At 35.6% G+C, this 27,566-nt stretch overlaps 2 protein-coding genes and 2 pseudogenes across 2 annotated transcripts; 2 read left to right on the plus strand and 2 right to left on the minus strand.

Annotated features, from left to right (window-relative positions):
* The first annotated feature begins 3,599 nt into the window (after positions 1 to 3,599).
* LOC147926723 (uncharacterized) lies at positions 3,600 to 4,523 on the plus strand (annotated as a pseudogene).
* A 3,306-nt stretch (positions 4,524 to 7,829) lies between these two features.
* LOC147926724 (uncharacterized) lies at positions 7,830 to 10,436 on the minus strand. Its single transcript, XM_087487180.1, has 6 exons — positions 9,790 to 10,436; positions 9,253 to 9,382; positions 9,094 to 9,144; positions 8,857 to 9,050; positions 8,549 to 8,777; positions 7,830 to 8,312 (listed from the first exon to the last, which is right to left on the minus strand). The coding sequence occupies exons 1-6, from the start codon at positions 10,434 to 10,436 to the stop codon at positions 7,830 to 7,832; spliced, it is 1,734 nt and encodes a 577-aa protein (XP_087343306.1).
* A 2,461-nt stretch (positions 10,437 to 12,897) lies between these two features.
* On the minus strand, positions 12,898 to 15,478 carry LOC147926725 (uncharacterized; annotated as a pseudogene).
* Positions 15,479 to 15,522: 44 nt separating this feature from the next.
* On the plus strand, positions 15,523 to 20,036 carry LOC104747021 (B3 domain-containing transcription factor ABI3). Its single transcript, XM_010468585.3, has 6 exons — positions 15,523 to 18,477; positions 18,624 to 18,716; positions 18,914 to 19,014; positions 19,147 to 19,193; positions 19,310 to 19,386; positions 19,465 to 20,036. Exons 1-6 carry the CDS (start codon positions 16,783 to 16,785, stop codon positions 19,630 to 19,632), a joined length of 2,181 nt encoding a protein of 726 aa, XP_010466887.2. The 5' UTR covers positions 15,523 to 16,782; the 3' UTR covers positions 19,633 to 20,036.
* The last annotated feature ends 7,530 nt before the right edge of the window (positions 20,037 to 27,566 follow it).

Below are 27,566 nucleotides of genomic sequence, written 5' to 3' on the forward strand. Positions count from 1 at the left end.
CTCCAAACATTATTATAGAATTTAAAAGTGTTTAGGCTTTTTTTTTGTAGCCTTTTTTTCTTTCACAATATTTTTTTTGGTAGTAAAAGTGTTTTTGTTGGAAGTGTTTTATGTTGTGGTTTCCATGGATCATGAACTTGCTATTTATAGGCTTACTAAAAATAATTGCTATGGATTTGCTAGAGAAATTTGCAAGGGATTTGCGAGGGATATCTAAATTTTTTTTTTCTTGCAAGGATTTGCGAGACCTTTACTGTTTTACCAACAAAACAGTTACACACGGGGAAAACGTGGCTGCCGACATCATCGTACCTTGCAATTCCCTCACAAATTTGCTACGGAATACGCCATCGCTAATCCGTTGCAATTTACGAGTTTTTTGCGAGGAATTTAAGTGGCGTCGTAAATCTGTATTAAATCCCTCGCAAATTTGTGAGGAATTTTGTCGTCGCAAATTTTGCGAGGGAATTGCAAGTACCCTCGTATTCCTCGCAAACTACTCGAAATTTTGCAAGGACATTATGCCGTCGCAGATTTCCGTCGTAAATCGACTGTTTTTTTTGTAGTGTTCATGGTAGAGACAATTTTGCATTTTCTAAAATTTTGATGCTCAAAACAGTGGCATTTATGGTGATTTTATTAGGTCATTGTCACATCATCGCCATGTTAGCTATCTGGTCATCATATTAACAATTAATATTAATTAAAACACTATAATTAAAGTTCATATAGGTTATTTGAACTTTTTGATTGTTTAGTTAGGAATACGCACTGCTAATTGTTTGTATATGAAACATAAGATCGAAATTGTTAGTGTGAAATATGCCATTTTCCCTCCATAAAAATTTATTGGTTTATTATCAACATATATATCGTGTGTTCAAACTAGACAGTCTACAATTTTTGTCAATTTTTTTCTGGTTTTCACCTTCTAAAACCCTCTACTAATGTCAATTATAATATACATTCAATGTAAAACTGAAATCTTATTTTTACAAATAATTTTTATATTCTTTCAAATACAAAAAGCACAAATTCTATAAATGAATTTTATTTTCTAACTTGTTCACTAGACCTCGCTTAATAAAACAAAGTCCATTTATTTTGGTTTAACCAAATTTGGTTTCCAAGACATAGATTGCAAAAACAGAAACCCAGACAATATACTAAACTATCATTCGTAACTAACGAATTAGTGTATATTCGTAACTAATAAGTTTAGAAAACTATCATGTGTTTCTCTATTTAAATTGAGGGTGCCTCCTTTGATATAAGATTCCCTATTTATATATGAGCAGAAGTCCAGTTTCACAATTTACACTAATTCGTTATTTTAAAGCCAATATCTCAATTGTCTTATTTCTTTTTTTGGATTTTTCTATATCTTCTAAACCTATTTATCATTTTTTCCTTCGTAAGTCGAAGCAGAAGTCGTCAGACTTATGCTTATGGGCTGATCTCGTCAGATTATGGGCCAATCTAAATATTTTCGATTTCAATTTTCAAAATTGGCTAATTAGAGAGTGCGTAGTTTTTCGAGAAAATAATCAATGTTATAGTGTGAAATAAATTTCTTCAGATATCTTTTTAGATCTATATTATCCGAAAACTTTGTTTCAAAGTGCCTAAGGTTTTGAATTATCTTTTCTGGAAAATTTCTTTATTAACTACTTTGTCACAATTTCGTTAAGTTTTTTTTCTTTGGTTATTATTTTTTTCCATATAGCCCGTAATTTTTTTATTTATCACAAATTTTCTATTTTATTCTTATTTTAAAAAGTTAAATAGTGAAAAGAGTACTTAAAGTATATAACTCAAGTGTGCAAGTCAATACTTCTCTGGTAAATTAAATGCATTTTCACACAATTAGATAAAAATTTATATGTTATATCATGCATTCGAAAAATAATAATGATCTCTTAACTTCATATTATATTAGACTAAATATCGCAGAAAAATACATTTCCTACAAAAAGATTCTGAAATTATATTTATAACCAAAAATTTTATTCCCTCTGTTTCATTGTACATTATGTCTTAGATATTCTTTGTTTCATTTATTTTTTTGGTCAAATTTCTATACAAAAATAGAAAAATTAACTTTGATGACTTTAAGATTTTGCTGTATTTTTAACCATTAGCAGAAGTGTTATATCAAGTACTCATTGCGTTTAAAATTACTTGTCGTTTAAATTTTTTCCATACAGATTCAGAAAACAATTAAATTTTCTATTTTATCTCTTATTTAATATCTTTTTAATTTTTTATTGGTCAATACATTAAAAAATTTGAGATAAAATTGGTATTTTTACCAGATGCACTAGAAATCTAAAACAACAACAATTATAAAACAAATTTTTTACTCTAGAACGATAACTAAAAAAACCAGAAGGAGTACTCATTTTTGTTTGCAGACGACAGCCTCTTCATGTGTAAAGCTTCAATCTCTCAATATTCCTTCTTACTAGACACTTTCAATAAGTACGGGGCTGCTTCAGGTCAAGCCATTAACCTCAGTAAGTCTTCCTTCACTTTCGGGTCCAAGGTGAACCAGGTTATCAAAACCAGTATTCAGAACAAGATGGGAATTCTCAAAGAAGGAGGAGCTGGTACATATTTGGGAATGCCATAGTGCTTTTCAGGCTCTAAGGTTGAATTATTGGGTTACATTAAAGATAGAGTAAAAGAAAAGTGTTCTGGTTGGTATTCTCGAATGTTGTCTCAGGGTGGGAAGGAAGTTCTCCTGATGTCAATTGCACTGGCAATGCCAGTTTTTGTAATGTCGTGTTTCAAGCTACCTAAAACGACTTGTGATAATTTGGCTTCTGTAATGGCGGATTTCTGGTGGAGTTCTACTGAGCACTCAAAGAATATACATTGGTTAAGTTGGGAGAAACTTTGCCTTCCAAAAGATCAAGGAGGTTTAGGCTTCAGGAACATTCAAACATTCAACCAAGCCTTGTTAGCAAAGCAGGCCTGGCGAATACTGCAATATCCGAATTGTCTGTTTGCTCGAATGATGAAGAGTAGGTATTTCCCTCAGTCGCATTTCTTGGAAGCTACATTAGGACCAAGACCCTCCTACGCGTGGAGAAGCATTCTGTATGGAAGAGACTTATTAGTGCAAGGGTTAAAAAAGAACGTAGGAAACGGAAAATCCTTCAAGGTCTGGTTAGATGCTTGGATTGAAGATGAAGAGGGGTGGAGAGCACCTTGGAGGATGAATGACTTTTTCAACCCTGATTTGAGAGTTTCTGAGCTGATTGACGTGGAGAGTCGAAGCTGAAATTCCCAGAAAATACATGATCTTTTCTTCCCTGATGATAGGATCAGAATTTTAAAGATCAAACCAGTAACGGAAGAGGAAGATTTCTATTCGTGGAAGCATAACAAGAATGGTGAGTTTTCGGTTAAGTCAGCTTATTGGTTAGGTTATCAATCTTCCAATTCTACTGTCAAAACAGAAGCAAATCAACAACCATCGACGAATGAGCTTAAAGCCAAGGTTTGGGAGCTTCATACTGACCAAGCTAAAAGTTTTTCTCTGGAAAGTGTTATGCGGAGTCCTACCAGTTGATGCAAAATTGAATGAAAGAGGTATGAACGTGGATCCTAGATGTCAGTTTTGTGGCGGTGAGCCGGAATCGGTGAATCACGTTTTATTCTCTTGCTTTTTAGCAAGACAGATTTGGGCGTTAACCGGAATTCCTTCCCCACAAGAGGGTTTCCATAATGGCTCCGTTTTCTCTAATATACATTACCTCCTGATGAATATTAGAAACCCTTTGTGGCCAGATGAACTCAGGAAATCCTTCCCATGACTATGGAGAATTTGGAAGAACCAAAATATGCTTGCATTTGAGGGAAAAATGTTCTCACCTCTGGAATCTGCTCAAAAGATAAGAGAAGACTGGGAGGAGTGGGTTGAGGCTCAAAAGGTAGAAGAAGAAGGGGAATTGAAACAAGACAGAGCAGAAACACCAGAGAGGAGCCGAGAGAATGTGATGCGGGGAAGAAATAGAAAAAGCTGGACGCGTCCGCCTTTAAATTGGCTAAAATGTAATATTGGGTTCTCTTGGTCAAACAGAAACAGACTCGCAGGATGTGCATGGGTTTTGAGAAATCATGCAGGTGAGGTATTATTACATAGCAGAAGAGCTTTCTCAAGTTGCAGGGATAAACAAGAAGCTCAGCTCCGAGGATTGCTGTGGGCAATTGATAGCATGACTAGTCACAGGGTGAACAAAGTGGTTTTTGCGTTGCAGGAATTGTTTTTGGTAAAAGCGATTACCAATCCTGCTGCTTTTCCGTCATTCAGATACCAATCTATGGAGATTGGTTGGTCTCTCAAGCCGATTAATGACTGGAAATTCTTTTTAGAAAACTCATCTTCAAACAGAGGGGCTGCGTTAATAGCTCAGAGTGTCACTATTGACTGCAGCTTGCAATCGTATGTGGCCACAGGCCATCCAGTTTGGTTAGATGGTCTGTTCACGGGGGAAAGGCTTCACACCTCTAATTGAATTTGAGTTTTTTTGTGGATAGGATGGGTTATACATCGAAGATATGTATAGGCCTGTTTTTGTTTTTTGGTATATTTAGCTGATCAAGGTAGAGTTGTAAACCTTGGATCTTTAGGAAGTATGATCAAATTGTAAATCAGGTGAAACTATTATCTATAAAAACAACATCACTTGACAAAAAAAAATATACTTCATATAGTTTATTAAATATAGCTTTATAGATAAAACGTCAAATAAATTAAAAGAGAGAGACTAGTAAAAGGAGCATTTATGGTTTACGTATTTTGAAGTCCATATGAAATTTTGAAATCTTCACTAAATTTAAAATCATATACGTAAATTTTTTGGAAGCACTATATTTTTGTAGCACTTGATTTACCCATGTATTTGTTGAATCTCTATATTTTTCACATCTATATCATTTAAAATTCATTGTGAATTCAATGTGGATTTTTAAATCTAAAAAATAATTTATTAAACGAATAACATAAGATTTTAAATAGTATTTATAAATCATAGATATACTAATACATGATTTTGCTAAAATCAATAATTAATGATTGGATAATACATATATTTTCTTTCAATTTACAAATCTCCTAAGAGTGTATATAATTTATGTGTATACTAGTATTTGTATAGTATGACAATTATTTAAAGTACTAAAGTTTTTTTTTTATCAACTATTGGGCTACAATTGGTCGGTCCATTAGCTAAATTCTTATATTCGTAGGAACCGAGACTCGATTCCGGGTGTGATGATACCTTCTACAAATGAACTTATCTTCTGCCACGTCACTTCACAAAATACTAAAGTTTATGTGTCAAGTTTTGAGTGAAACAAAGTGTTCTCTTCTAAAGTGGATAATTGCTATGTTGAAGATCATGAAATAACTTTTTTTGGCGCATACGTACGTGATTTTAAAATGATTTTAGTTTTCATGTATATTAATTTTACTACAATGGTGTTAGTGGTTTCTTATTAACATATAAGATGTTAGATTTGTTTTGCCAAACCAAATTATATTTTTCTATTATTTTTTCTTTGTTAAACATACAATTTTACATGGAATACTTTCACTACGAGATTAAGTGAGATTGAGATGTGTGACACTGGAACAAATCGCATTATTAATTCAAATCATGATTACGATAATTTATAAAAATCTATGGGACTTCTCATTGTTATGTAGAGAAGACTAGAAGATAAATCCTGCCATAGGGACTTTTTATTGTTATTGGAAAATAATGGAATGTCAAAGCACAACCCCATTTAACCATAGCATTCTTCTGTTGACTTTCCAAAGATTAGCAACAAATAGGGAAATTCCCCAATAAATAAAGTACTAGTACATGACCTTCTCAATCTCATTTTGAAGACAATGTTGAAATCTGTTTGTCACTAAATGTATTAAAATTACACTTTTAAAATTTTGTTTTTTTTCTTCATGGAAAACATTGAAAAAAAAAATTCACAAAACATATGCTACTACTCTAATGTTAAAGTAATTATTTCCAGGGTAATAAAATCCATGTCTGTCTCTTCCACTTCAATAGGAAAGTGCAAGTTTCTCGAATCTTTTTGGCCAGATAATTTAAAAATCGACCGAGGAAACTTACTTTTGTAAAAGTGACCATTTTGCACATAGAAGGTGGAAAGCTTATAATTGGAAATTTTATATTTTAATACAAAAGAAGTGTTTAAGAACCACCGCTTGGTCTCACCACTCAAATTCGAACGTATGGCTCGGGGCACAAACTTCTGTACCAACCTTTAGATACTAGCGGCACGAGGGGACTTCTATTTTCTCTTCGTTTTAAAGTTCTTTATTCAACTTAAATATGTAGTTTGTTTTAGTATTTTTTTAATACAAGTAATTTCAAAAACCATTGTCTTTTCTCCTAGACATGTATTTTTATTTCTTGCAAGATGATATATAAATAGAATTTTAAATGTTTTAAGTTTTTATGAGCTCAACAGTTTTGTCAATATTGCCCACAAGTTTAAACGTTTGCTTTTTGTCTTCTTTGAAAAATCAAATGCTGAGAAAACTGTTACATCTCTTTTTCTTAAAAACTCCTGTCTCTCTCCTTTTTTTTTCCGCTGAGTTAATTGAATGCTACAAAAGAGAAACAGAATAACTTAAAACCAAAATTATCACTTATCGTCAGAAAAAGAGTTCACGAACATATTTTATACTATACAAAATGATAATTATAGTTGTAAATAAAAACTTCGATATATATCATGGAACAAACTGGAACACATGGGGCTCTCTTATTTTAACTTATTTTCTTCTTTGGGTGATTTTAACCAAGTTTATTTTATAGTTTTATAAATAAAATACTATCTCTCCATAATTTGATAAAATAAAAAGGAGAGAGTCTTCTTGTTTTTATCCTTCATTGGAGTAAAACCCAAACGGTTTTTGATTACATATTAGCTGTTCATCACAGTTCTTCCTCTTTAAAACCTAAACTTCTTTCTCTGTTCCAGTAGAACCACTACACGAAAACACGGCGTTTGGGACTACTGGAATCGTCTCAAATCAGTCGCTAAGTCGGTATGTGCAACTATTGAAGGACTGTTATATTTGGTCGCAAATATTTGGTCGCAAATTGTTTTGGTCGCAAACCAGTCCCTTATTTGCGACGCATTGGAGACAAGGGTTATGGTCGTTAATTAGCGACTACGGACAGACCGAAACGTACCGTCGTAATGAACGACTCTATAGTGACTCACTGGCGCAGTCGTAATTGGCGACTACGGACAGACCGGAATATACCGTCGTAATTAACGACAGTATAGTGACTCGCTTTGGCAGTCGTAATAGACGACTTCTTTCAGACGACATGGTAGTCACAAATTAGCTACGTTTGGAAGACTGACTTAATACCACAGTAAACTTTAAAAATCTGAATTTTGGTCCTAAAATAGTCGCTGTTTAGTCACAAGATAGTCGCAAAGGAGTCAGAATTGTTTGTGACGGACTGAAGACTAAGTTTTTTTAGTCCCAAAATCTTGACATATACACAACAAATTTGGTACTTTGTTTGTGTTTATTTAAATTATAAATGGTCGCAAATCAGTGAAAATATACCTAGTAATTTGGGACAGTATACAATAAATTTTGAAAAAAAAAACCTGAATTTAAATTAAAATCCTGATTTGAATGATCTTAACAAAAAACATACAAATCATTCAACGATCATATACAGAAAATAGTTTTAGGCTAAGGATCTAGAAACACTACTACACAATCCAAAAAATAGTTATAGAGGCTTAAAAGAGATAGAATTAGTTTGTTAAGCATGAGAGGATGATACTGACAAAGGTGAAGTGGTTGGTGCAGTCGCAGGTGAAGTAGATGGTGAACTAGCTCCTGAAGTGGTTGTTGCAGGTTGGTTGACATTGGTCGCAGTGGCTGGAGTGATGTTGGTTGCTGGTGCTGCTGTGGTTAATGGCGCATTGGCTGGTGGTTGAGTAGACAAGAATTCTGCAACCCCCGGATCACTAGTCTTCAAGTAGGATACGAGCATCTCCAAGGTTGCAATGCGGTTTTGAGCGTCACGTTGCTCCTCATCACGTCTAGCATCTTCTCTGGCACGTCGAGCATTTTCTTCATCTTGATCAGCGAGCTTACGACGAGCAACCTGGAGTTGTTCTTGAATCTCTAACAGCGAATCTGGACTAGAGCTTGGATAAGTAGCCTTTCTTTTCCCTTTGGTGATTATCTCCGAGAGACTTCCAAGTCCAAAGGGGGTTCCCTTGGCATTCGTTACAGTACACTAAGACAAAAGAAGAGATGATCATTCACAAAACAAACATAACAAACAGAAATATCACACAAACCCAGATAGAAATATCACACAAACCCAGATAATCAACATCGAGTATTCTCAAGCATCAATCAAAAGTATATCAATATCAAGGATTCTTAAGCATCAATCAAAATCAGATACTTAGCTTAGCAAAATAAGACAATTATGATAGGCACAACAAAGACAATTGTACTGGAAATTACCTTTAAGAAAATGTCATCTTTTTCTTGAATGGGGAGGAGGGTTGCATGAGGAGAATCTGGCGAGGAGTGGTCTGTAACATCAGACTCCATTTGAGACATTACCTCCTCTATGTTCTTCTCATATGTCTCCACAACTTGTTTGGCCTTCTGAATAAAAACTTCCATCTGCCTTTGTATGTGTTGCGACAAACACCTCTCCAAGCGAGACAGGACGTCCCAACTTTTCTTCCTACAATGGATAGAAAAATGTTAATTGTGGATACTGAAATATTTAAATGAAATAATTAGAGTTAGTTTAGAGCATTTACCAACTCTTGTTGAATTCGCAAGTAAGATTTCTGGCTGGATAGATGTTTGTGGATTCCAAGACCGTCACGATCAGAATTACGGGCTTGGGATGCATTAGAGCTCTTCTCCTTAGCTTCAGGTGTGTCCCAATGCTCCCACATTTGTTTCCAAAGTGTAGGATTGATCCAAATCGGTGGCTCATCATACGTCTTTGCTTGACTTACAATTCCTTTCATTCTGTTTTTCGCTATCTTCACAAATCCTTCTCTCACAAGCTCAGTAATCGCAACATCCCAATTGTATTTCCTCTACACAGTACAACAATGTAAAGTAAGTGTCAAGTAAGTAAACAAAAGACAAACTCATTGACTTAGTTTAGTAAAAAAAGAAACTGTGTCTAAAAAGAAACTCATTACCGTAAAGGATCTAAAATATCTCTCCCGTATGTGTAATGGCGTAACCTTCCAGCTGAAGTATGGACCATCGAACTTTCTCCTTAAAATCCCAGAAATAACACGAGATAGCTTTCCTTTGTCTCGTCCAAACCTGTTACATAAATATGAGAGTGTTAAGTTATAAAATATAAGCCATCAAACATAAGCGAATGGATCACAACACAATAATCTAATGGAAATTGAACTAAACTTCACAACACAATACAACACAACACAACAAACTTTGAAAACAATTTAGAAACTTTGAAAACAACTAAGAAAACGAACCAAACTTTGAAAACAATAAGAAACTGAACCAAACAATAATCTACTTATTTTATCTAAACGATAACACAACACACAAAGCGTTATTCAAATGGGAGCAATGCGATAATCAAATTATAAAATAAAAGAAAAAAATATTTTACCAAATGATAAAATGATAATCAAATGATAAATATTTTACTTATTTATCAAAATAATAATCAAATGATAAAATAAAAGAAAAAAATATTTTACCATATGCTTTGAGTGTCGGGGATGGGATGCGGACTCAATATCGGGAGATGGTGTCGACCAGGAAGTGCAAGCAACTCATCCAGTTGCTGTTGGAAGTCTTGATTCTGAGCCGGTGGTGGATGCTCTTGACCGTCCTGATTCGGAGGCGGCGGCGGTTGGAATCCTTGATTCGGAGGAGCCAGCGGTTGATACACCGGATTCTGAGGATTCGGCGGCAGAAACCCCAGATCCTGAAGCGGCGGTGGATAAGCCGGATGGTGAAGCGGTGGTTGATATCCACCATTGTGAAGCGGCTGGTTGTATCCCGGATTCTGAGGAGCCACCTGTTGATACACCGGAACATGAGCATGCGGTGGTGGTGGCTGCTGCATCTGGGAGTGGAGCTGTTGTTGAAAGCCTGGTTGTTGTGGCTGAGGAGAAGCTTCTCGAGGATACTGGGGAAATGATGCTTGCGTATACCGAGATGGAAGCGACGGTTGAGATTGTTGGGAGTGTGAAGAATTTTCGTTGTGAGAGGAAGGGTTAGAGGAGTGAGACGACGAAGCGACATCTCTACTTCGTCTCGCAACGCCGCCAGATCCATGACCACCACCGCCAGATCTACGACCACCACCGCCAGATCCACGACCACCACCGCCGGATTTCATCGGAACAGAAGTCGGAGAAGAAGTCGGAGAAGAAGTCGGAATTTCAGTAGATTAGAAAACGAAAAGACAGAGAGAAAAGAAAAAAGAGGGTTTCGGGAAATTATGAGGGTTTCGATATTTACTAAGAGTGTTACTAAGAGTGTTCAATTTGATGGGGGGGGGAATAATTAAACTCGGGGGAATAATTACCGCTAATAATTTTCACTAAAATTTGGGGAAATTTTAATCCGTAAGAAAGTAGTGGTACTTTAAGACTACTTTGTGACTGTCGTAAACATTAAACAAAAACTATACTTAGTGGCAGAACAGTCGCAAATTATAAACCCAGACACCTACACGTCTCAATTTGTTGACATGCACAATCTAAATAGTGACAAAACAGTCGCAAAATATAAGTTCAGTCACAATATAGTCTCAATTTGTGACGTCTTTGTGACAATAAAATATTAGTATAATTTTGTGTTAAGATTTTATAACCAAAAACATATTAGACATGACCCTTTGATCATGTATACTCTCATTTAAGAGTTTAGTTTTGATAAAATATCAAACATAATAATTTTTATATGTTTTTGTAAATATATACAACCTTCACTACTCTAACTTAATTAAACACATGTAACCCTAATACATGTGTTGGAGGATATAAACATAATTGTCTAATTTGGTGTTTTATTTATGTGATTATAGAAATTTAGTAAATATTAGATGTCACATATAAGTAGAAATGTATAAGTTGACATTTTTTGTACTCAAATTTGTAAAATTCTAAAATTAATGTAAGATACTCGCTAAACCGTTGTACTTTAAGACTCTATTGCGACTGACAGAAACAGATGCACAATCACTTTAGTGACAAAACAGTCGCAAAATATAAGTTCAGTCACAATATAGTCTCAATTTGTGACGTCTTTGTGACAATAAAATATTAGTCTAATTTTGTGTTAAGATTTTTTAACCAAAAAAATATTAGACAAAACATAACAGTCGCACTATAGTCTCAATTTATGACGTTTTTCTGACTATAAAATATTGATAAAATTAGAGAGAAAACATCATCGAAATTTCAATAAAATTATAATAACACTAGTGTTTGCGATTTCAATAAAATTACAAATACACAAATAATAAACATGAAAATTATTCATATTCCTCATTTTCATCTTCTTGATCTTCATCCTCATCTGAAGACGAAGACGACGACGAGTAGTTGCCACGAAATTCGTCTTCTTGTTCAGCATCGTTGATCTCAAAATCAAGTTCTTCATTAGGCTGATTACCATCTACGAAACTGTCAACTATGATCTCCTCTATTGAATCTGTCATTCCATCATCAACTGTTTGCTGCAATATAACAACCTCCTTTTGTTTTAAGTTCCCTTGTACAGCATGCCTTGGATTAACTTTCAGAACGTTGAGCCAAAGTTTTCGAGGTCGTTTAGTGTGAGGATATGAAAGATAACAAACTTGATCAGCTTGAGAACCTACACATAAAAAATGGTTCTCAATTAGATGTATATATATATCTATAAATATATATTTAAAATAGAACATTACCTAATATAAACGGTTCATAATGTCGGTATCTCCTTGATGACAACACGTCAACAATGCCTCCATCGCGTATTCGAGTGCCTTTGTCAATTGTAGAGTCATACCATTCACAATAGAAAAGTGTGACCCGTAAATTCAAAAATCCTGGATAGGTAAGCTCTATGATATTTTCAATGGTCCCGTAAAAATCGTCCTCGCCAGATGAATTGGAATAAGTTTGTCCTCGGACACATACCTCATAATTCATTGTTTTTTTAGTGAGACCGTGAGCTTTTGTGTGAAACAGATAACCTCTTGTAAAATATATAGGCCAAGACTTAACTTTATTTTCAGGACCGTCCACGATTTCATGGACCCATGGAGGAAAACTTTCAAAACCACCACGCACCTGTGCCAAATATATATACAAAATTTTAGATCACAATATTTATCATGTTGATATAATTAATTGGTGGATAGTAAAACATACATATTGCTTAATCCATTCATGGAAATCTTCTTCTCTTTTCGACCTAACATCTTCATCAGATAGTTTTGGATATTCATATCGAATTTGCGCCTCCAACAATCTGTATTTTATCAACAAAAAGTAAATATTTTAAAGTTTACCTAAGAACATATGGTTATAAATATACTTGGTAAATCAAAAATACCTCTCATGTTGCTGGAAATAATCACAATTGCGCAGAACATATGCGTGTGCACATTTATAATCTTTTTCAGTTAACCAAAATTCACTACTTTTTCCGCCTGGACGACCAACTTGAGTGAATATATCTGGTACTTGTATAGGATATACAGGTACTTCACCTTCTTCATGCCGAATTAACCTGTTAAAGTTTATTTTGTAAAACCTTTTCACAATTTTAGAAGTTGATAGAAAAATTCAATAATCATATTTGAAGTTTTACCTTCTTCTCCTTGTTGTAGAAATGTGTGAAGCGAAATAGTGTTCTGAGAAATAAGATATCTCATCATTCAAGTAGGATTGAACTATTGAGCCAACTGGATATCTTTTGTTCTTCGCTTTCCCTTTTAAACGTTAAAAAAACCTTTCGAAAGGATACATCCACCTATATTGCACAGGACCACCAAGTTGTGCTTCATAAGGTAGGTGAATAGGGAGGTGCTCCATTACATCAAAGAATGAAGGAGGGAAGATTTTCTCCAAATTACACAAGATCATGACAATATTATCCTTCAGAATTTCGAGGCGGGATTGCTCCAATGTTCTACTACATAGGTCGCGGAAAAATGCTCCAATCCCTACAAAGTTATAACATGTTATGTTGTTACATATAAATATAATATCAACAACTAAACCAAATTAAATGTTTAATTTATATACCTGAAATCGCCAGGTGGACATTACGCGGTAAAAGCTCTGCAAATATGAACGGAAGCAATCGTTCCATAAACACATGGCAGTCATGACTCTTCATTCCCGAAAACTTTCCATTTTTCATGTCAGCACAGCTAGCTAAATCTGCGACATATCCGTCTGGGAATCTAACATCTTCTTTTACCCATTTTAATAAAGCCTCTTTCGCTTTGGTTTTCAATCTCCAAATAGGGAATGGGGCTCTCCCTTGAGCATCTAGATGTAAATCTTGCCGGGAACAAAATCTTGCAATATCCAATCTTGACTGCACGTTGTCTTTCGATCTATCTTTTACATTCATAGTGGTGTACATCAAGTTATCAAAGACATTTTTCTCGACGTGCATCAAATCCAGGTTGTGCCTTAAATTCAGATCGACCCAGTACGGTAACTGCCATAATATGCTTTCTTTATGCCAATTATGCCATCTTCCGTAGCCTTTAACTTTCTTTTCGTGACCATTCCCACCGCAAATAGATGTTTTAGGTGCTTTGGCTTTCCTTATACGCTCATAGATAGCTTGACTACTCAGAGATGCTGGTGGCTCGTCATTCAATGAATCTTTTCCCTTCAGAAAGTCCTTTTTATTCTTCCGCATCGGATGACTTGTAGGAAGAAATCTCCTATGACAGTCAAACCAACATGTTTTCCTCCCAGCTGGTAATTGAAAAGCACCAGTGTCATCCATACAAATTGGACATGCTAATCTTCCATGTGTCGTCCATCCCGACAACATACCGTATGCTGGAAAATCGCTTATTGTCCACATAAGAACAACTTTCATGTTGAAATTTTGATTTAGTGAGATATTATAAGCCTCAACCCCATTATACCATAACTCCTTTAACTCATCGATTAATGGTTGGAGGAAAACATCAAGGCTGGCTCGTGGGTGGTTTGGTCCGGAGTTCAGAATCGTAAGAAATAAATACTCGCTGTTCATGCACATATCCGGAGGTAGGTTGTATGGAGTTAAGATCACAGGCCACAAAGTATGATTTTTGGAGACCCCAAATGGATTACAACCATCTGTACATAACCCAAGGTAAACGTTTCGTGGCTTTTGCGCAAATGTGGGATGTAAATGTTGGAAATTCTTCCATTCAGGCGCATCAGATGGATGACACATTACTCCATCTTCTGAATCATGCTCAGCATGCCATCTCATTGATGATGCGGTCTTCTCTGATTGGTACATCCTCTTCAATCTATCTGCAATAGGTAGATACCACATACGACTGAAGGGTATTCTAGTTCTACCCCCACTACTTTTGTACCTTGGCTTCCCACAGAACTTGCAATGCTCCAAATTCCCATCTTCTTTCCAAAATATCATACAATTCTCTATACATACATCAATTGTATGGTATGGCAATCCTATCTTTCGAACTAAATTCTCTGTCTCGTAGTATGAACCAGTAGCTTGATTACCCTCTGGTAAAACCTCCGTAAACAATTCAGCCCAATCGTCCATGCATGCCTCAGACAAATTATTATCAACCTTGATGTTTATGAACCTAGACGCCAATGATAGTTGCGAATGACCTTCATGACATCCATCATAAAGTGGACTATTTGCAGCATCTAACATGTCATAGAACCGTTTCGCCTCTTCAATGGGTTCTTCATGGATATGATCATATCCATGATCATATCCACTTTCATACTCATGATACTCATTAAAAGGCGTGGTACCATGAAATGCATCATTCACCATCTCAGCATATACATTTCCCTCAAATCCTATTGGCTGACTACCAGGTTGACTACCATGCTGACTACTAGTACTAGTATAATTTGTATTAGGATAATGACTACTAGTTCCTACCCCTAGCACGTCATAATCTTCACCATGTTCAGACCATACATAATAATTTGGCATAAATCCTTTACTATGCAAATGATTAGATATTGTCGTACCATGCAAAATAACATCGTTCTGACATTTTACGCAAGGACAGTAAAACCTACCTCCACTGTTTTGTGCCATAGGCTGGCTGTTTGCGAAATTCATGAACTGCTCAACTCCCGCCAAAAATTCTTTAGAGATATTATTTGTTCTTCCATCGATCCGATTATACATCCACTCTCGAGATGAATTCCACATAGCTTTTTTTTTTCTTTTCTTCTAAAAAAACAAATCTTCTTTCTCTCTTTTTTTTTCTTCTCTTCTAAAAAAAAAAAAAAAATCTTTTTTTCACTACTTTTTTTTTATTCCGTCTCTCTACTTAGAAATGAATGAGAGTGATATGAATGGAATGGTGAGAGTGATGCGTTATATATAGTATAAATTTTGCGACTACTTTGCGACTCCAGTAAAAACAGTCGCAAATAAGGACTCCTTTGTAACTAAAAACTACATAATTGAGACAAATTAAAGCTCGAAACAGCTCAATACAAACGCAAACTGAAACATTTATCACGTTTTTTGCCGACATCAATAAGTGACTGCTTTGCGACTCTTTTGCAACAACGAACGGATGTGTCGCAAATAACGACGCATTTGTCACTGTTTTACCACGTAATAGAGACTCAAAAAAGGGTCACAAAAGTTCAGTACAAATCCACACTACCACATTTACCACGTTTTTTACCGACATAGTCACCGACTGATTTGTGACAATAAAATTAAAAGCAAAACAAAAGTGGCAAATACGTCGTGATTTAAAGACAGCTTTGCGACTAACTTTACTGACTTAATCTTCAGTTTATAGTTTGTCATAAATTGCGATTATTTTGCGACGCTCTATTTTTTCTCGATAAAATGTCCCAAAGTAGTCGCATAATAGCAACGAGTTAGCGACTACAGTTAATCGCCGTAAATTTGCGACTGTTTTACGTCCATTGTATTCGTCATCGTTAGTCCGTGGCAAAAGTGTCACAAAGTAGTCACAAAAGTTTGCGACTATAAATTCAGTCACAAAAAGTAGTCCCAAACGCCGTGTTTTCGTGTAGTGAACCAAGACCAATCTTTGCAAACATATCACATCTTCGTATACTTCAGATCCAAAGGCAGAATTTAGACCATATTACAATATTGGTCTTTGTTCATCTGAAGTTGGAGGAAATAGCTAGCTTTGGTCGGATCTTTACATATGTTGTGGATCCTCTTTCTTCTTTTCCGTATAATTTTAACCTTGTCAAGCTCTTTCTGAATCTCAAAAGATTGTAGTATAAGGCTATATGTGTATGGAGATGGATGGCCAGATAGTTTATGTTGTTTGAAGATTCGATGATAGCCAAGTTGGGTTAATTTTTTCTTTTTTCCTTCTTGCCTCCTTACCCACATACAAACCCTATCTGTCCGTACAAATACTAAAAACCCTAACTTTTCACTCTCTCTCCAATCTAGTTTTATCGTTTTCATTTCCACTATCGCGAGAAAAGACTATTCACGGATCCATCACACCAATGAAAGGCTTGCATGTGGCGGCGAACGGCGGAGATCTGGCTGAGGATTGTGGAATACTCGCCGGAGATGCTGATGAAGCTATTTTAATGGATGGAATGGACGATGTTGGTAGAGAGATCTGGCTAGATGACCATGGAGGTGACCATAATCATCATCATGCTCATGGAGATGATGACTTGATTGTTCATCATGACCCTTCACTCTTCTACGGAGATCTCCCGTCGCTTCCTGATTTCCCATGCATGTCGTCATCATCATCGTCTTCAACATCTCCAGCTCCTGTCAACGCAATCGTCTCCTCAGCCTCTTCTTCTTCAGCTGCTTCTTCCTCCACTTCCTCAGCTGCTTCTTGGGCTATCTTGAGATCAGACGGAGAAGATCCGGCCCCCAACCAAAACCAATACGGATCAGGAAAGTGCGATGATACTTCTGGCGCATTGCAATCCACAGCTTCCATGGAGATTCCCTTAGACACTAGTCAAGGTTTTGGTTGCGGTGAAGGCGGTGGTGATTGCATTGATATGATGGAGACTTTCGGGTACATGGATCTACTCGATAGCAACGAGTTCTTTGATACTTCTGCCATATTTAGCCAAGATGATGACACGCAGAACCCTAACTTGATGGACCAAACCCTTGAGAGACAACAAGATCAGGTCGTTGTTCCGATGTTGGAGAATAACAGTGGAGGAGACATGCAAATAATGAATTCTTCCTTGGAACAAGACGATGATCTCGCTACTGTGTTCTTGGAATGGCTAAAGAACAACAAGGAGACTGTGTCGGCAGAAGATTTGAGGAAAGTGAAGATAAAGAAAGCTACGATTGAATCAGCGGCGAGAAGGCTAGGTGGTGGGAAAGAAGCGATGAAGCAGCTTTTGAAGCTGATTCTTGAATGGGTCCAAACTAATCATTTGCAACGAAGACGCACCACCACCATCACCAACAATAACCTCTCTTATCAACAATCATTCCAACAAGATCCATTTCAAAACCCTAACCCTAATAACACCAACTTAATCCCACCGTCAGATCAAACCTGTTTCTCACCTTCAACATGGGTTCCTACACCACAACCACAACAAACTTTTGTCTCTGATCCGGGTTTCGGATATATGCCTGCTCCGAATTATCCTCCTCCGCCACCGGAGTATCTTCCTATACTCGAATCTCCACCGTCATGGCCACCGCCACCACCACAGTCTGGTCCCATGCCACATCAACAATTCCCCATGCCGCCAAACCCGCAGTATAATCAGTTTGGAGAGCCAACAGGTTTCACCGGATACAACATGAACCCGTATCAATACCCTTATATTCCTCCAGGACAAATGAGAGATCAGAGATTGCTCCGTTTGTGTTCCTCAGCAACTAAAGAGGCAAGAAAGAAACGGATGGCGAGACAGAGAAGGTTCTTATCTCATCACCATAGACACAACAACAACAACAACAGCACTAATCAGCAGAACCAGAACCAAGTCGGAGAAACCTGTGCCGCGGTGGCTCCACAACTTAACCCCGTGGCCACAAACGCCACCGGAGGGACATGGATGTATTGGCCAAACGTCCCGTCTGTGCCACCTCAGTTACCACCACCGTTGGAGACTCAGTTGCCAACCATGGACCGAGCTGGCTCGGCGTCTGCTATGCCACGTCAGCAGGTGGTACCAGTACCAGTACCAGATCGTCGGCAGGTAGACATGCACAATGTTCATCTTTCTCATTGTTTAATGTTATAAGGAAAGTGTAATTGCACCAAGTCGTATTGGTTTGATGATGAAGCTGTTTGATTAATGATATTTGCAATGGAAATTAAAATGATTTTTATTTCTATTGGAAGGGATGGAAACCAGAAAAGAATTTGCGGTTTCTCTTGCAGAAAGTCTTGAAGCAAAGCGACGTGGGTAACCTTGGAAGGATCGTCTTACCAAAAGTAAATTTACTTCTAATTTCTTGTAGCATTTGCTTTCCTTTTTTCCTTTTTTTTTTGTTTTCTTTTTAAGTTTCTGTGTTTATGTAAAACCGATTTTTGTTATTTTCACTGCTTTGGTTTATTTTTTTTTTTTTTGAAAAATATATTTTGGTGTTAATTTTTATTTTACTGAATTTTATGAAAATGAAAATATACAGAAAGAAGCTGAGACGCACTTGCCGGAGCTAGAGGCAAGAGACGGTATCTCTCTAGCCATGGAAGACATTGGAACCTCTCGTGTGTGGAACATGCGCTATAGGTAAGTTACGATGCTACTTTAGTGAACATTTGATTTTTTTTTTTCATTGTCTTTCCTGTATTTGTCAAGAGTTGGAACTTTGACCAGTCTATCTCTTTGGTTATTTAATTTTCTTCTTTTAATGGGTTGTAGATTTTGGCCGAACAACAAAAGCAGGATGTATCTTCTCGAGAACACCGGTACGTTTTTGAAAATGTACCATTAATAAACTTTTGTTCTGTAGTTTGTTGTTCTTTTGTAATCTATCAATGTTGTGGCCGCCTAACTAATTTTCCTTGGAAATTTACTTTTACAGGCGATTTTGTGAAAACCAATGGGCTCCAAGAAGGTGATTTCATAGTCATATACTCCGACGTTAAATGTGGCAAATATGTAAGAGAAACATCACATTTTGTTTCCTACAATTTTTCATTAGTATTCAATTCTCATCATTACTTAATATTGTGACAGTTGATACGAGGGGTTAAAGTAAGACAGCCGACGGGACAGAAGCAGGAGGCTCCGCCGTCGTCAGTAGCTGCCACGAAGAGGCAAAACAAGTCGCAGAGGAACATAAACAATAACTCTCCGTCGGCCAGTGTGGTGGTCGCTTCACCAGCTTCTCAAACTGTTAAATGAAGAAAGCAAAAAAGAAAGAACATGAAACAATATAAATATTATTATGTAGCAAGTAATAAAGAGGCAAAAGGAAAAAATGGCAGCGTACCTGAGTGTGCCACTTCTCGTGCATGCATGGGATCTTAAAGACAAATGGAGGGTTATGATTAAAGCTGTGTTGTCGGGGTCGGGGTTCGGGTTTTTACTCCATTTTTTTGCTTTTTCTTGTCGAGTCGTAACTCTTCTCTTCCTTTTTACCGTCAGGATATTGTAAAGAATGATTAATTCTGGAAATGGTGTTTGTTGTTGTAACTTTTTATACGTATGTGGCTCATTTCTTGAGTTGAGCTTTATTACGTATCGTTTATATTGTGAATGTTTTGCGGAAAATGATAATATAATAAATGTACGGAGTTATTTGTAAAGATTACGTTCTTATAGAATAGGAAGAGGATAGCCGGGGTTGCCCATTTTACATCTAAATTTAGTTTGAGAAAGTTCGTTTTTAAGAAAATTTAGGTTGACTGGTTTAGCCACAAAATGTGGCGTTGCGTACACTTGTATTTGAGACCAATCATATAAATGGTTTCATACCATTTTACAACAATTTAAACGCGCCAAATGAGAACTTTTTTTCATCTTCCTAATTTGCATGATATGATATATATCTTCTGTATATAGTTAAGTGTTTTCTGCTTTTTTTTTTCTCTTTTTTCCAACATCTTGTTTTCACCTAAAACTTATAGTATACTTTCTTTGTTAACCAATATGACATATCTAATTCACTCAATTTTGACATGGTATCAATCATATTTGTATCATCAATTTTTTTCTTTCAATTATTTATATATTTTCCGTTCGATAATTCCAATTAATGGTTTTTTATATCGTCATGGATGATGATAGTGCATCTCGCACAAAAACATTAAGGGTGTGAATGGTTACAGCGGTTGGAGCCGACAAATCCGTCTGCGGATTAGAGCGCTCTTTAATCATCAAACGTAGTCTGCAGTAGTGCAGTCCAAAGAAAACAGAGAAAACCGTAGAGGACCAACTGCGGATCACTTTTGCATATAAATAGAGTTGGTCAGCAGCGGTTTGTTGTCCGTCTTAAAAATAAAGTGATCCAAACCGCAGACGAATTGACAACCCTGATCGCAGTTACCATTCAGACCCTAAAATTCTCAATTGTTATTGAGAAAGCTTTGTAATTAATTTTATCTCAATATGTCAACAGATCTGTGACAGTTATAGAAAAATAGATTGAAAACAATGAAACAAAATAAAAATTGTCGATAAATCATTTGTCTAGTGGAAGACCAGCTCTAATACCAAACTTTGGAGTATAGTAAACTTAATGCTTAGTGTGGATTCCTAATACGAGTGAGACAAAACTTTAAAGTGTCGTTTCATTTTGAAGAGTTTGCATGGACGGTTTTTCTTGTCAGATGTCAGATTCACATTTATGAACTAAAAGTATACATGGTTTCATATAAGCAAAGAAGCTCAATATGTTCACGGATGCCTTTTTGTCATATGTTAAGAATCACATTTATTAACTAAAATCATCTATGGCTTCGTATAAGCAACGAAGGTCAATATGTTCATGGACGGTTTTTTTAGCAGATGTCAAACTCACATTTATGAACTAAAAGCATCTATAGGTTTGTATAAGCAAAGAAGTTCCATATGTTCATGGACGGTTTTTTTGTCAGATGTCAGACTCACGTTTATGAACTAAAAGCATATATGACTTCGTATAAGTAAAAAAAGTCAATATGTTCATGGACGGTTTTTTCTGTCAGATATCAGACTCACATTTATGAACTAAAAACATATATGGCTTCATATAAGCAAATAAGGTCAATATGTTCATGAACAGTTTTTATGTAAGATGTCAGACTCACGTTTATGAACTAGAAACATATATGGTTTTATATAAAGTCAATATGTTCACGAACAGTTTTTATGTAAGATGTCAGACTCACGCTTATAAACTAAAAGCATCTACGAATTCATATAAGCAAGAATGTAATATGTTCATGATGGTTTTTTTTGTCATATGTCAGACTCACATTTATGAACTAAAAGCATATATGATGTTATATAAGTAAAGAAGGTTAATATGTTTTGTTTTACAATTTCCACGATTAGGTTTAACACCAGTTTACTAATTGCAAGTGTGCAATTATTGTGTCCTAGTAGTAATTACTAGATCAAACCCTACAAGGACCAGCATAACACGAAAATATTTCGACAATAGAAGTTAGCTAAGGCATAAAAAGTTTCTTACTAAGACAAAACTCTAAAAGTATTATTTTATGTGCATATAGAGTCTTTAAACTGTAAAGACATAGACGTTTTTTTGGTTAGAAGGTCAAGACTCGTATACGTATGAACAAAGCCTCTTTGACTTAATATAAGCAAAGAAAATCAATATGTTCATAATTTATTCTGCAATTGCCACAATTAAGTTTAAAACCTATATAGCAACCCGCAAATGCACAACTATTGTGTCTTAGTAGTAATTACAAGATCGAACCCCACCAAGATCAATGGAACATGAGAAGTATTTGACAAGAGAGGGTAGTGATGTGTCTGCATTTTATAGGGTTTTAACTATAGTTTTAATACTTGTTTTGAGTCTTTTATTAAGTCCAAGTATGCTTTTAGAGTCTTTTTGGTCTTTTGAGAGTTTGTACAGGTTCTAGGTTACTTTGGAAGGAAACTGAGTGTTTTGGGGATGAAAACATGCATCTAGAGCCAATTTGGTGAAGACTGATCGGACTAGCAAACAGATGGAGCAAACAGAGAAAAGCATCCAGGATCGGCTGATCCGCATTCGGGATCGACCAGTCCCATACCCGAAGCAAGTTTTCCTTTTTCGTTTTAAACCTACTTTAAGGGTTTTATTTTGATATTTAAGCACGAGGCTCGACTTCTAGAAGGACAAGTTTTATTCTACGCAGCCTTTGAGCACTTGTAAGCTTTGGGAGAAGATCTCTTATCCTTTCTAACCTTTGGAGAAGAATCTGAACCCTTTTATTTCTCTTTGCAATTCAAACATGTTTTCTTCATATTTGATTTGTGATTGCTGTTGGTCGATGTCTGAGTAGTCCCTGTTGGATTTCGGATTTCAAAAGGAGTTTTATGATTCTCTAACTTAGGTTGTTAGATTTGGGATTGATCTATTGTGTTCTTCATCTATTGTTGTTCTTATTGCTTAAACTAGATTAGCTACCTAGTTTATGGTCTTAGGTTAAATTCATCTAGGCATCAAAAGTGTTGTTGAATTGCTTGAAAGAACATAGGTGAACAAGGTGATCCTTAGCCAACGACAGTTGAAGTTGAGGCACCTTGTGAACATAATCAAACTTGAACTTATTGCATGCTAGGATTGTTTAGATTCAAACGACGGTTTAGAGTTTTATCAATTCCTTGCATAGATAGCTAATGCTGCGACAGTAGGTTAGTTTTACATTTGAGATTTGAGTTCTAGAACGGTGTTTAATGCTTTCCCAATTTATCATCTGATTAAGTGATCATTGCTCCTAACTGATTCCCTATGCCCAATACTTTCTCTTGATTTTACAAACTTTTATTTAATTTCTGTCTTTGATCGGTTACATGAAAAACAATCTTTCTTATTGCTTTAGCTATACTTGATCTATATAGTTTCATAGTGCATCGCTTGGTCTCTGTGGATTCAACCCTAAAGTGCTACGACGACACCACTTGATCGTGGTTGAGTGTGCTTTGGGTTATTAATTGACCTTTGATCAGGTAGCTAAATCAATTTATTTTTAGTTTAGGTTTTCAGTCACTAAAATAACTACCTAATGTAATAGAAAAGAAGAAGGTACTAGCACAAAAACTTGATGTGGAAACAGTAATATAAGACTTAAAAATAACACAAAAGCAAGCCAGCACAAAAGCAAGCCACCCAAGATGAATAAGGATAATGTTCAACTTGTTTTCAAGATCTACAAGGAACTCAAAATATCAATATTCTATTTTGCAATCATATATTCAGCAGCTAATGTATTGCATTTTGGTTAGATCACAAAATAACATGACTTAATTGTAGAATACAAATAGTATAAACTGTAATATATTTTAAAATTCAAAAAAACAAACATCAATAATATAATAATATTTAAACTATTAAAGAGTTTTAAAATTGTTCATAATTTAGAAAAGGATAAGCTAATCATTTAAAATTAATTATATAGTTAATGACTACAAACAAAACAATTCCAAAGCCCCAATGATTTTTAACCAAAAAAAAAAAAAAACTCTCGATACAAATTTTTTCACATTGTAAAGTCTCTCGAAAAAATTGAAATAAAAATTAACCAAATTCTAATGATTTTTAACCGAAAAGGCTAAATTAATATAACAATCTCTTGCTAGAGACTCAACCTAGTTTAGGTATGCGAGAGGAATTCATGAATGCAAATACAACACAAATTATAAAAGAAAAAACATTAGAACCGTTTCGAAATTAATTCACAAAATTATATTTAGCATAAATTTACATTGGTTACAGAAGTATTACTCATTGAAAGTTAACTCATGGGAGCAGCAACAAGAAAACGTGTCAGTAGTTGAACATATGGAGGAGCACCAACAAAAAAGAAATCTGACTAGTTTGAAGGAGCTTGAGGAGAGGTTGATGAAAGCCATGGAAAATGGATTCATAGAAGTTAATCAGAAGATAGATAAGAAGATAGATGAATTTGATAGGAGGCTCAAAAATATTGAAAGCTTGGGAATGAATTTCCAGTATAGAGAGAATTTTGGGAATGCATTTTCTGCATGGAGAGATGATGAGGCTGGGAGGACAGAAGGAACTAGTGCTGGTGGTACAGGAACGGGAACAGAAAAAGAAGGAGAAGTTGAAATTCAGATGGGAATAGAAAAAGAAGGAGAATCTGAGAGTAAAGGAGGAGGAGGAAAAGAAGGAGAAAAAGAAGGACAAGGTGAGCCAGCTGGTGATGGTGAAAGAGAAGAAGAAGGAATAGAAAAAAAATGAGAAGGAGAAGAAATAGAAAAAGAAGGAGAAGGAGAAGGAGAAGAAGGTGAAGGAGAACATGAAGCTCCGAGAGAGCCAACTGGTGATGGTTAAGGAGAACATGAAGCTCCGAGAGAGAAGAGGAAACTCCGTACGTCAAAGTTCATCACTATTCCTTTCATAGCTACGAAAAAAAAAATAAGAAGTGATATTTGTTTGTGTAGTTTTGAAAACTTGTCTGGATATCCAACTTGTCTTTCGTTTATTATGCAACTGATTTTAGGTACAACTGGTGTTTCTAGGGACAACTATGTTCTTGGGTTATTTTGTTTTGTGTTTATTATGCAACTGATTTTAGGTACAGCTGGTGTTTCTAGGGACAACTATGTTTTTGGGTTTTTCTATTTTTAACTATTATTCTGGTACAACTGAGTAAAGTTAAGTACAACTACGTATCTGGTATAACTGATATTTTTTCCTTTCGTGCTGTTAAAAGTCTACATTGTGACATCTGGCGCCGTCAAAGAACCTCACATGTATAGAAATTAATTGTTTGCGCCGTCAGAAATTCATATAGTTGTCCAGTTGTACACAGTTGTACTTAAATTAACATAGTTGTTCTTTGTTCTAAAAACCACAAAATTAGTTGTTCTTCACTCTTATCATTTTTTTCTAGTTGTACTTATGTTATTACATAATTAGAATAGAAGTCCTATGTCATCTTGTATATAAATGTTTGAAATCACCATTATTTCTTGATTATCATAATATGTGGTCATTATATACAAAGAAACTTTAAAATACTAAGGTTGTTTATTGAAGAATTTGGATTTCTATGGTTTAGATTTGTTTTTTACATGTGAAGTGGATAACGTTAAAATTTTGTGGTTGTTACATACAAAGTAGCCTTAAAAGACCAAATTTTTAGATTTTGGTTCTAAGTTTTCTAATTTAATTTTTATATTTTGGTAATAGACTATAGTTGTACCGGTTGTACTTAGTTGTACCAAGACAGGACAACTCAAAATCTGTACAAATACGACAAGGAAATTAACAATAGTTGTACCTGTTAAACTCAGTTGTAAGAAACAGAACAAATAAGTTTCACAGACACCATCAAACACAAACACCATCGTTTTTAAAAAGCAATCAGAAACAGAACAAATACAAACACCATCGTTCCTAAAATCATCACAATAAAAGGAATCAGAAATCAATTTTGGTCACCATCATTGTCAAACCACTCACCCGTACCAGTCGACTTCTTTTTACCTCCTTTGTCTCTATCTTCTCCAACAAATGCGCACCTTTTTTCTTGTCTTCTTCCTTGTTTAACATCATAACCTCGAACATCATCTGCAGCTTCTTTTTTTCCTCTCCACGCGGTAGAGTATGACACCTGCACACCAAATCTTCCTTGAATTAAGTGAATGAGAGCTTTTGAAACTGGCGTGGCAATTTTAGCCGGATAATCTGCAGCCAAAAAAGAAGCAGCCAAATTTGGTGTACCTTTCCTTCTAATTCGCCATGTACTTGTTGTTGACCGAGAGCATGTATGAATATTTCTATGAGTTCTTATAGAGAAAAGCTTAGACTTATCACCCCTTGCAGCTCTTACGTACCAATTGCAACCATTCTGTGCTTCAGAACATTTTGCCACATATCTTAACGGCTCCGACTTCTTTACAACAAACTCAAAACAATTTTTATGTCCAGCCTTTTCAATTAAACTTTGTATTGCTTCTTTGCTTCCAAATTCTTGGGCTATCGCAAAATCAAGACCATCTTCCCATAAAAGAGGTCCAGACTTGGTTCCTTCTACATCTCTATCTTCATTCTCGACCACCACCAGATTTTGTAGTGATGGTTCTCTTACGTACATATCTACGATACCACCACCACCACTACCATTCGTTCCACCAACTATCATTCGCTCCATCAATTACAACAATCTCTTTATTCGCTCCATCAATTACAGCAATCTCTTTATTTGCTCCATCAATTACAGCAATCTCTTTATTCGCTCCATCAATTAGAGCAATCTCTTTATTCGCTCCACCACTATCATTCGCTCCACCAATTAGAGCAATCTCTTCATTATTTGGAAGATTTCTTGTTGCCAAATCTTTTATCAAAACTTGATCAAACCCCTCATTTTCATCGATCCCCTGATTTTGTTCTTCATTATTGGTAACTTCGACATGCAAAACACTTCTAAACTCTTCTTTAGACACATCCTTTAAATAACACACAACATCTCCATCATCTCGAATATAATTTGGTATTCCCTTATAGTTTGGGAATGAGAAGGGAAAGTAACTAACTCTCAGACTTTTCATAGCCTCATCTACCCTTATCTTGCTGCATATCTTCTCAACCAACTTAGCATATGATACATCACTAGATGATGCCTTCATAAGAAAAAAATACACTTCCTTATCTTCTCTTGAAATTCATCGTACATCTTCTCCGATACTTGAATAGTATCCATCATAAAGAAAGCGTATGACTGAAGTCTTTGGCATTGTCACCTGAAAAAGAAAGAGAAAGAAAACAGTCAATTTCCATTTTTTAGTAGCAGTTCATAAACATAGTTGTACCTATTTGTCTTAGTTGCACCAAATTTTTGGATCCTTAATTTCCTACATAGTTATACCCAATGGTCCCAGTTGTCCCAGATCTGAAATCCCCAAATTTTTTTACAAAATCCGGCATTCAATCTCAAATTCAACCTTTCTCAGTCATAATAACCAATGCAAGACCTTAATCCACTAAGAAAACAAGTCTACTAACCTTAACAAGCATGAAGACAAAATAAATTTACAAATCTACAATTTATCATTCAAATTGAGATTCCACAACAATTTCATAATGTTATATCGAAGGAAATTTAGACAATAAGAGAGATTAAAACTACCTTCAAGTGAGTGTTAGTGGTGGA

Source organism: Camelina sativa, chromosome 15 (assembly GCF_030686135.1).
Source record: "Camelina sativa cultivar CO46 ecotype springtype chromosome 15, ASM3068613v1".
Classification (NCBI taxonomy): domain Eukaryota; kingdom Viridiplantae; phylum Streptophyta; class Magnoliopsida; order Brassicales; family Brassicaceae; genus Camelina; species Camelina sativa.

Bases quoted from the DNA above. Each gene is read 5' to 3' on its own strand.
- LOC147926724 (XM_087487180.1), bottom strand. From the start codon at position 10,436: ATGAAATCCGGCGGTGGTGGTCGTGGATCTGGCGGTGGTGGTCGTAGA. The intron at 9,383-9,789 runs GTAAAATATTTT...TTTATGTAACAG, and splicing joins CCCGACACTCAAAGCATATG to GTTTGGACGAGACAAAGGAA. The intron at 9,051-9,093 runs GTGAAGATAGCG...TTGTAAGTCAAG, and splicing joins AGCTTGTGAGAGAAGGATTT to CAAAGACGTATGATGAGCCA.
- LOC104747021 (XM_010468585.3), top strand. From the start codon at position 16,783: ATGAAAGGCTTGCATGTGGCGGCGAACGGCGGAGATCTGGCTGAGGAT. The intron at 18,478-18,623 runs GTAGACATGCAC...TTCTATTGGAAG, and splicing joins CAGTACCAGATCGTCGGCAG to GGATGGAAACCAGAAAAGAA. The intron at 18,717-18,913 runs GTAAATTTACTT...GAAAATATACAG, and splicing joins GAAGGATCGTCTTACCAAAA to AAAGAAGCTGAGACGCACTT.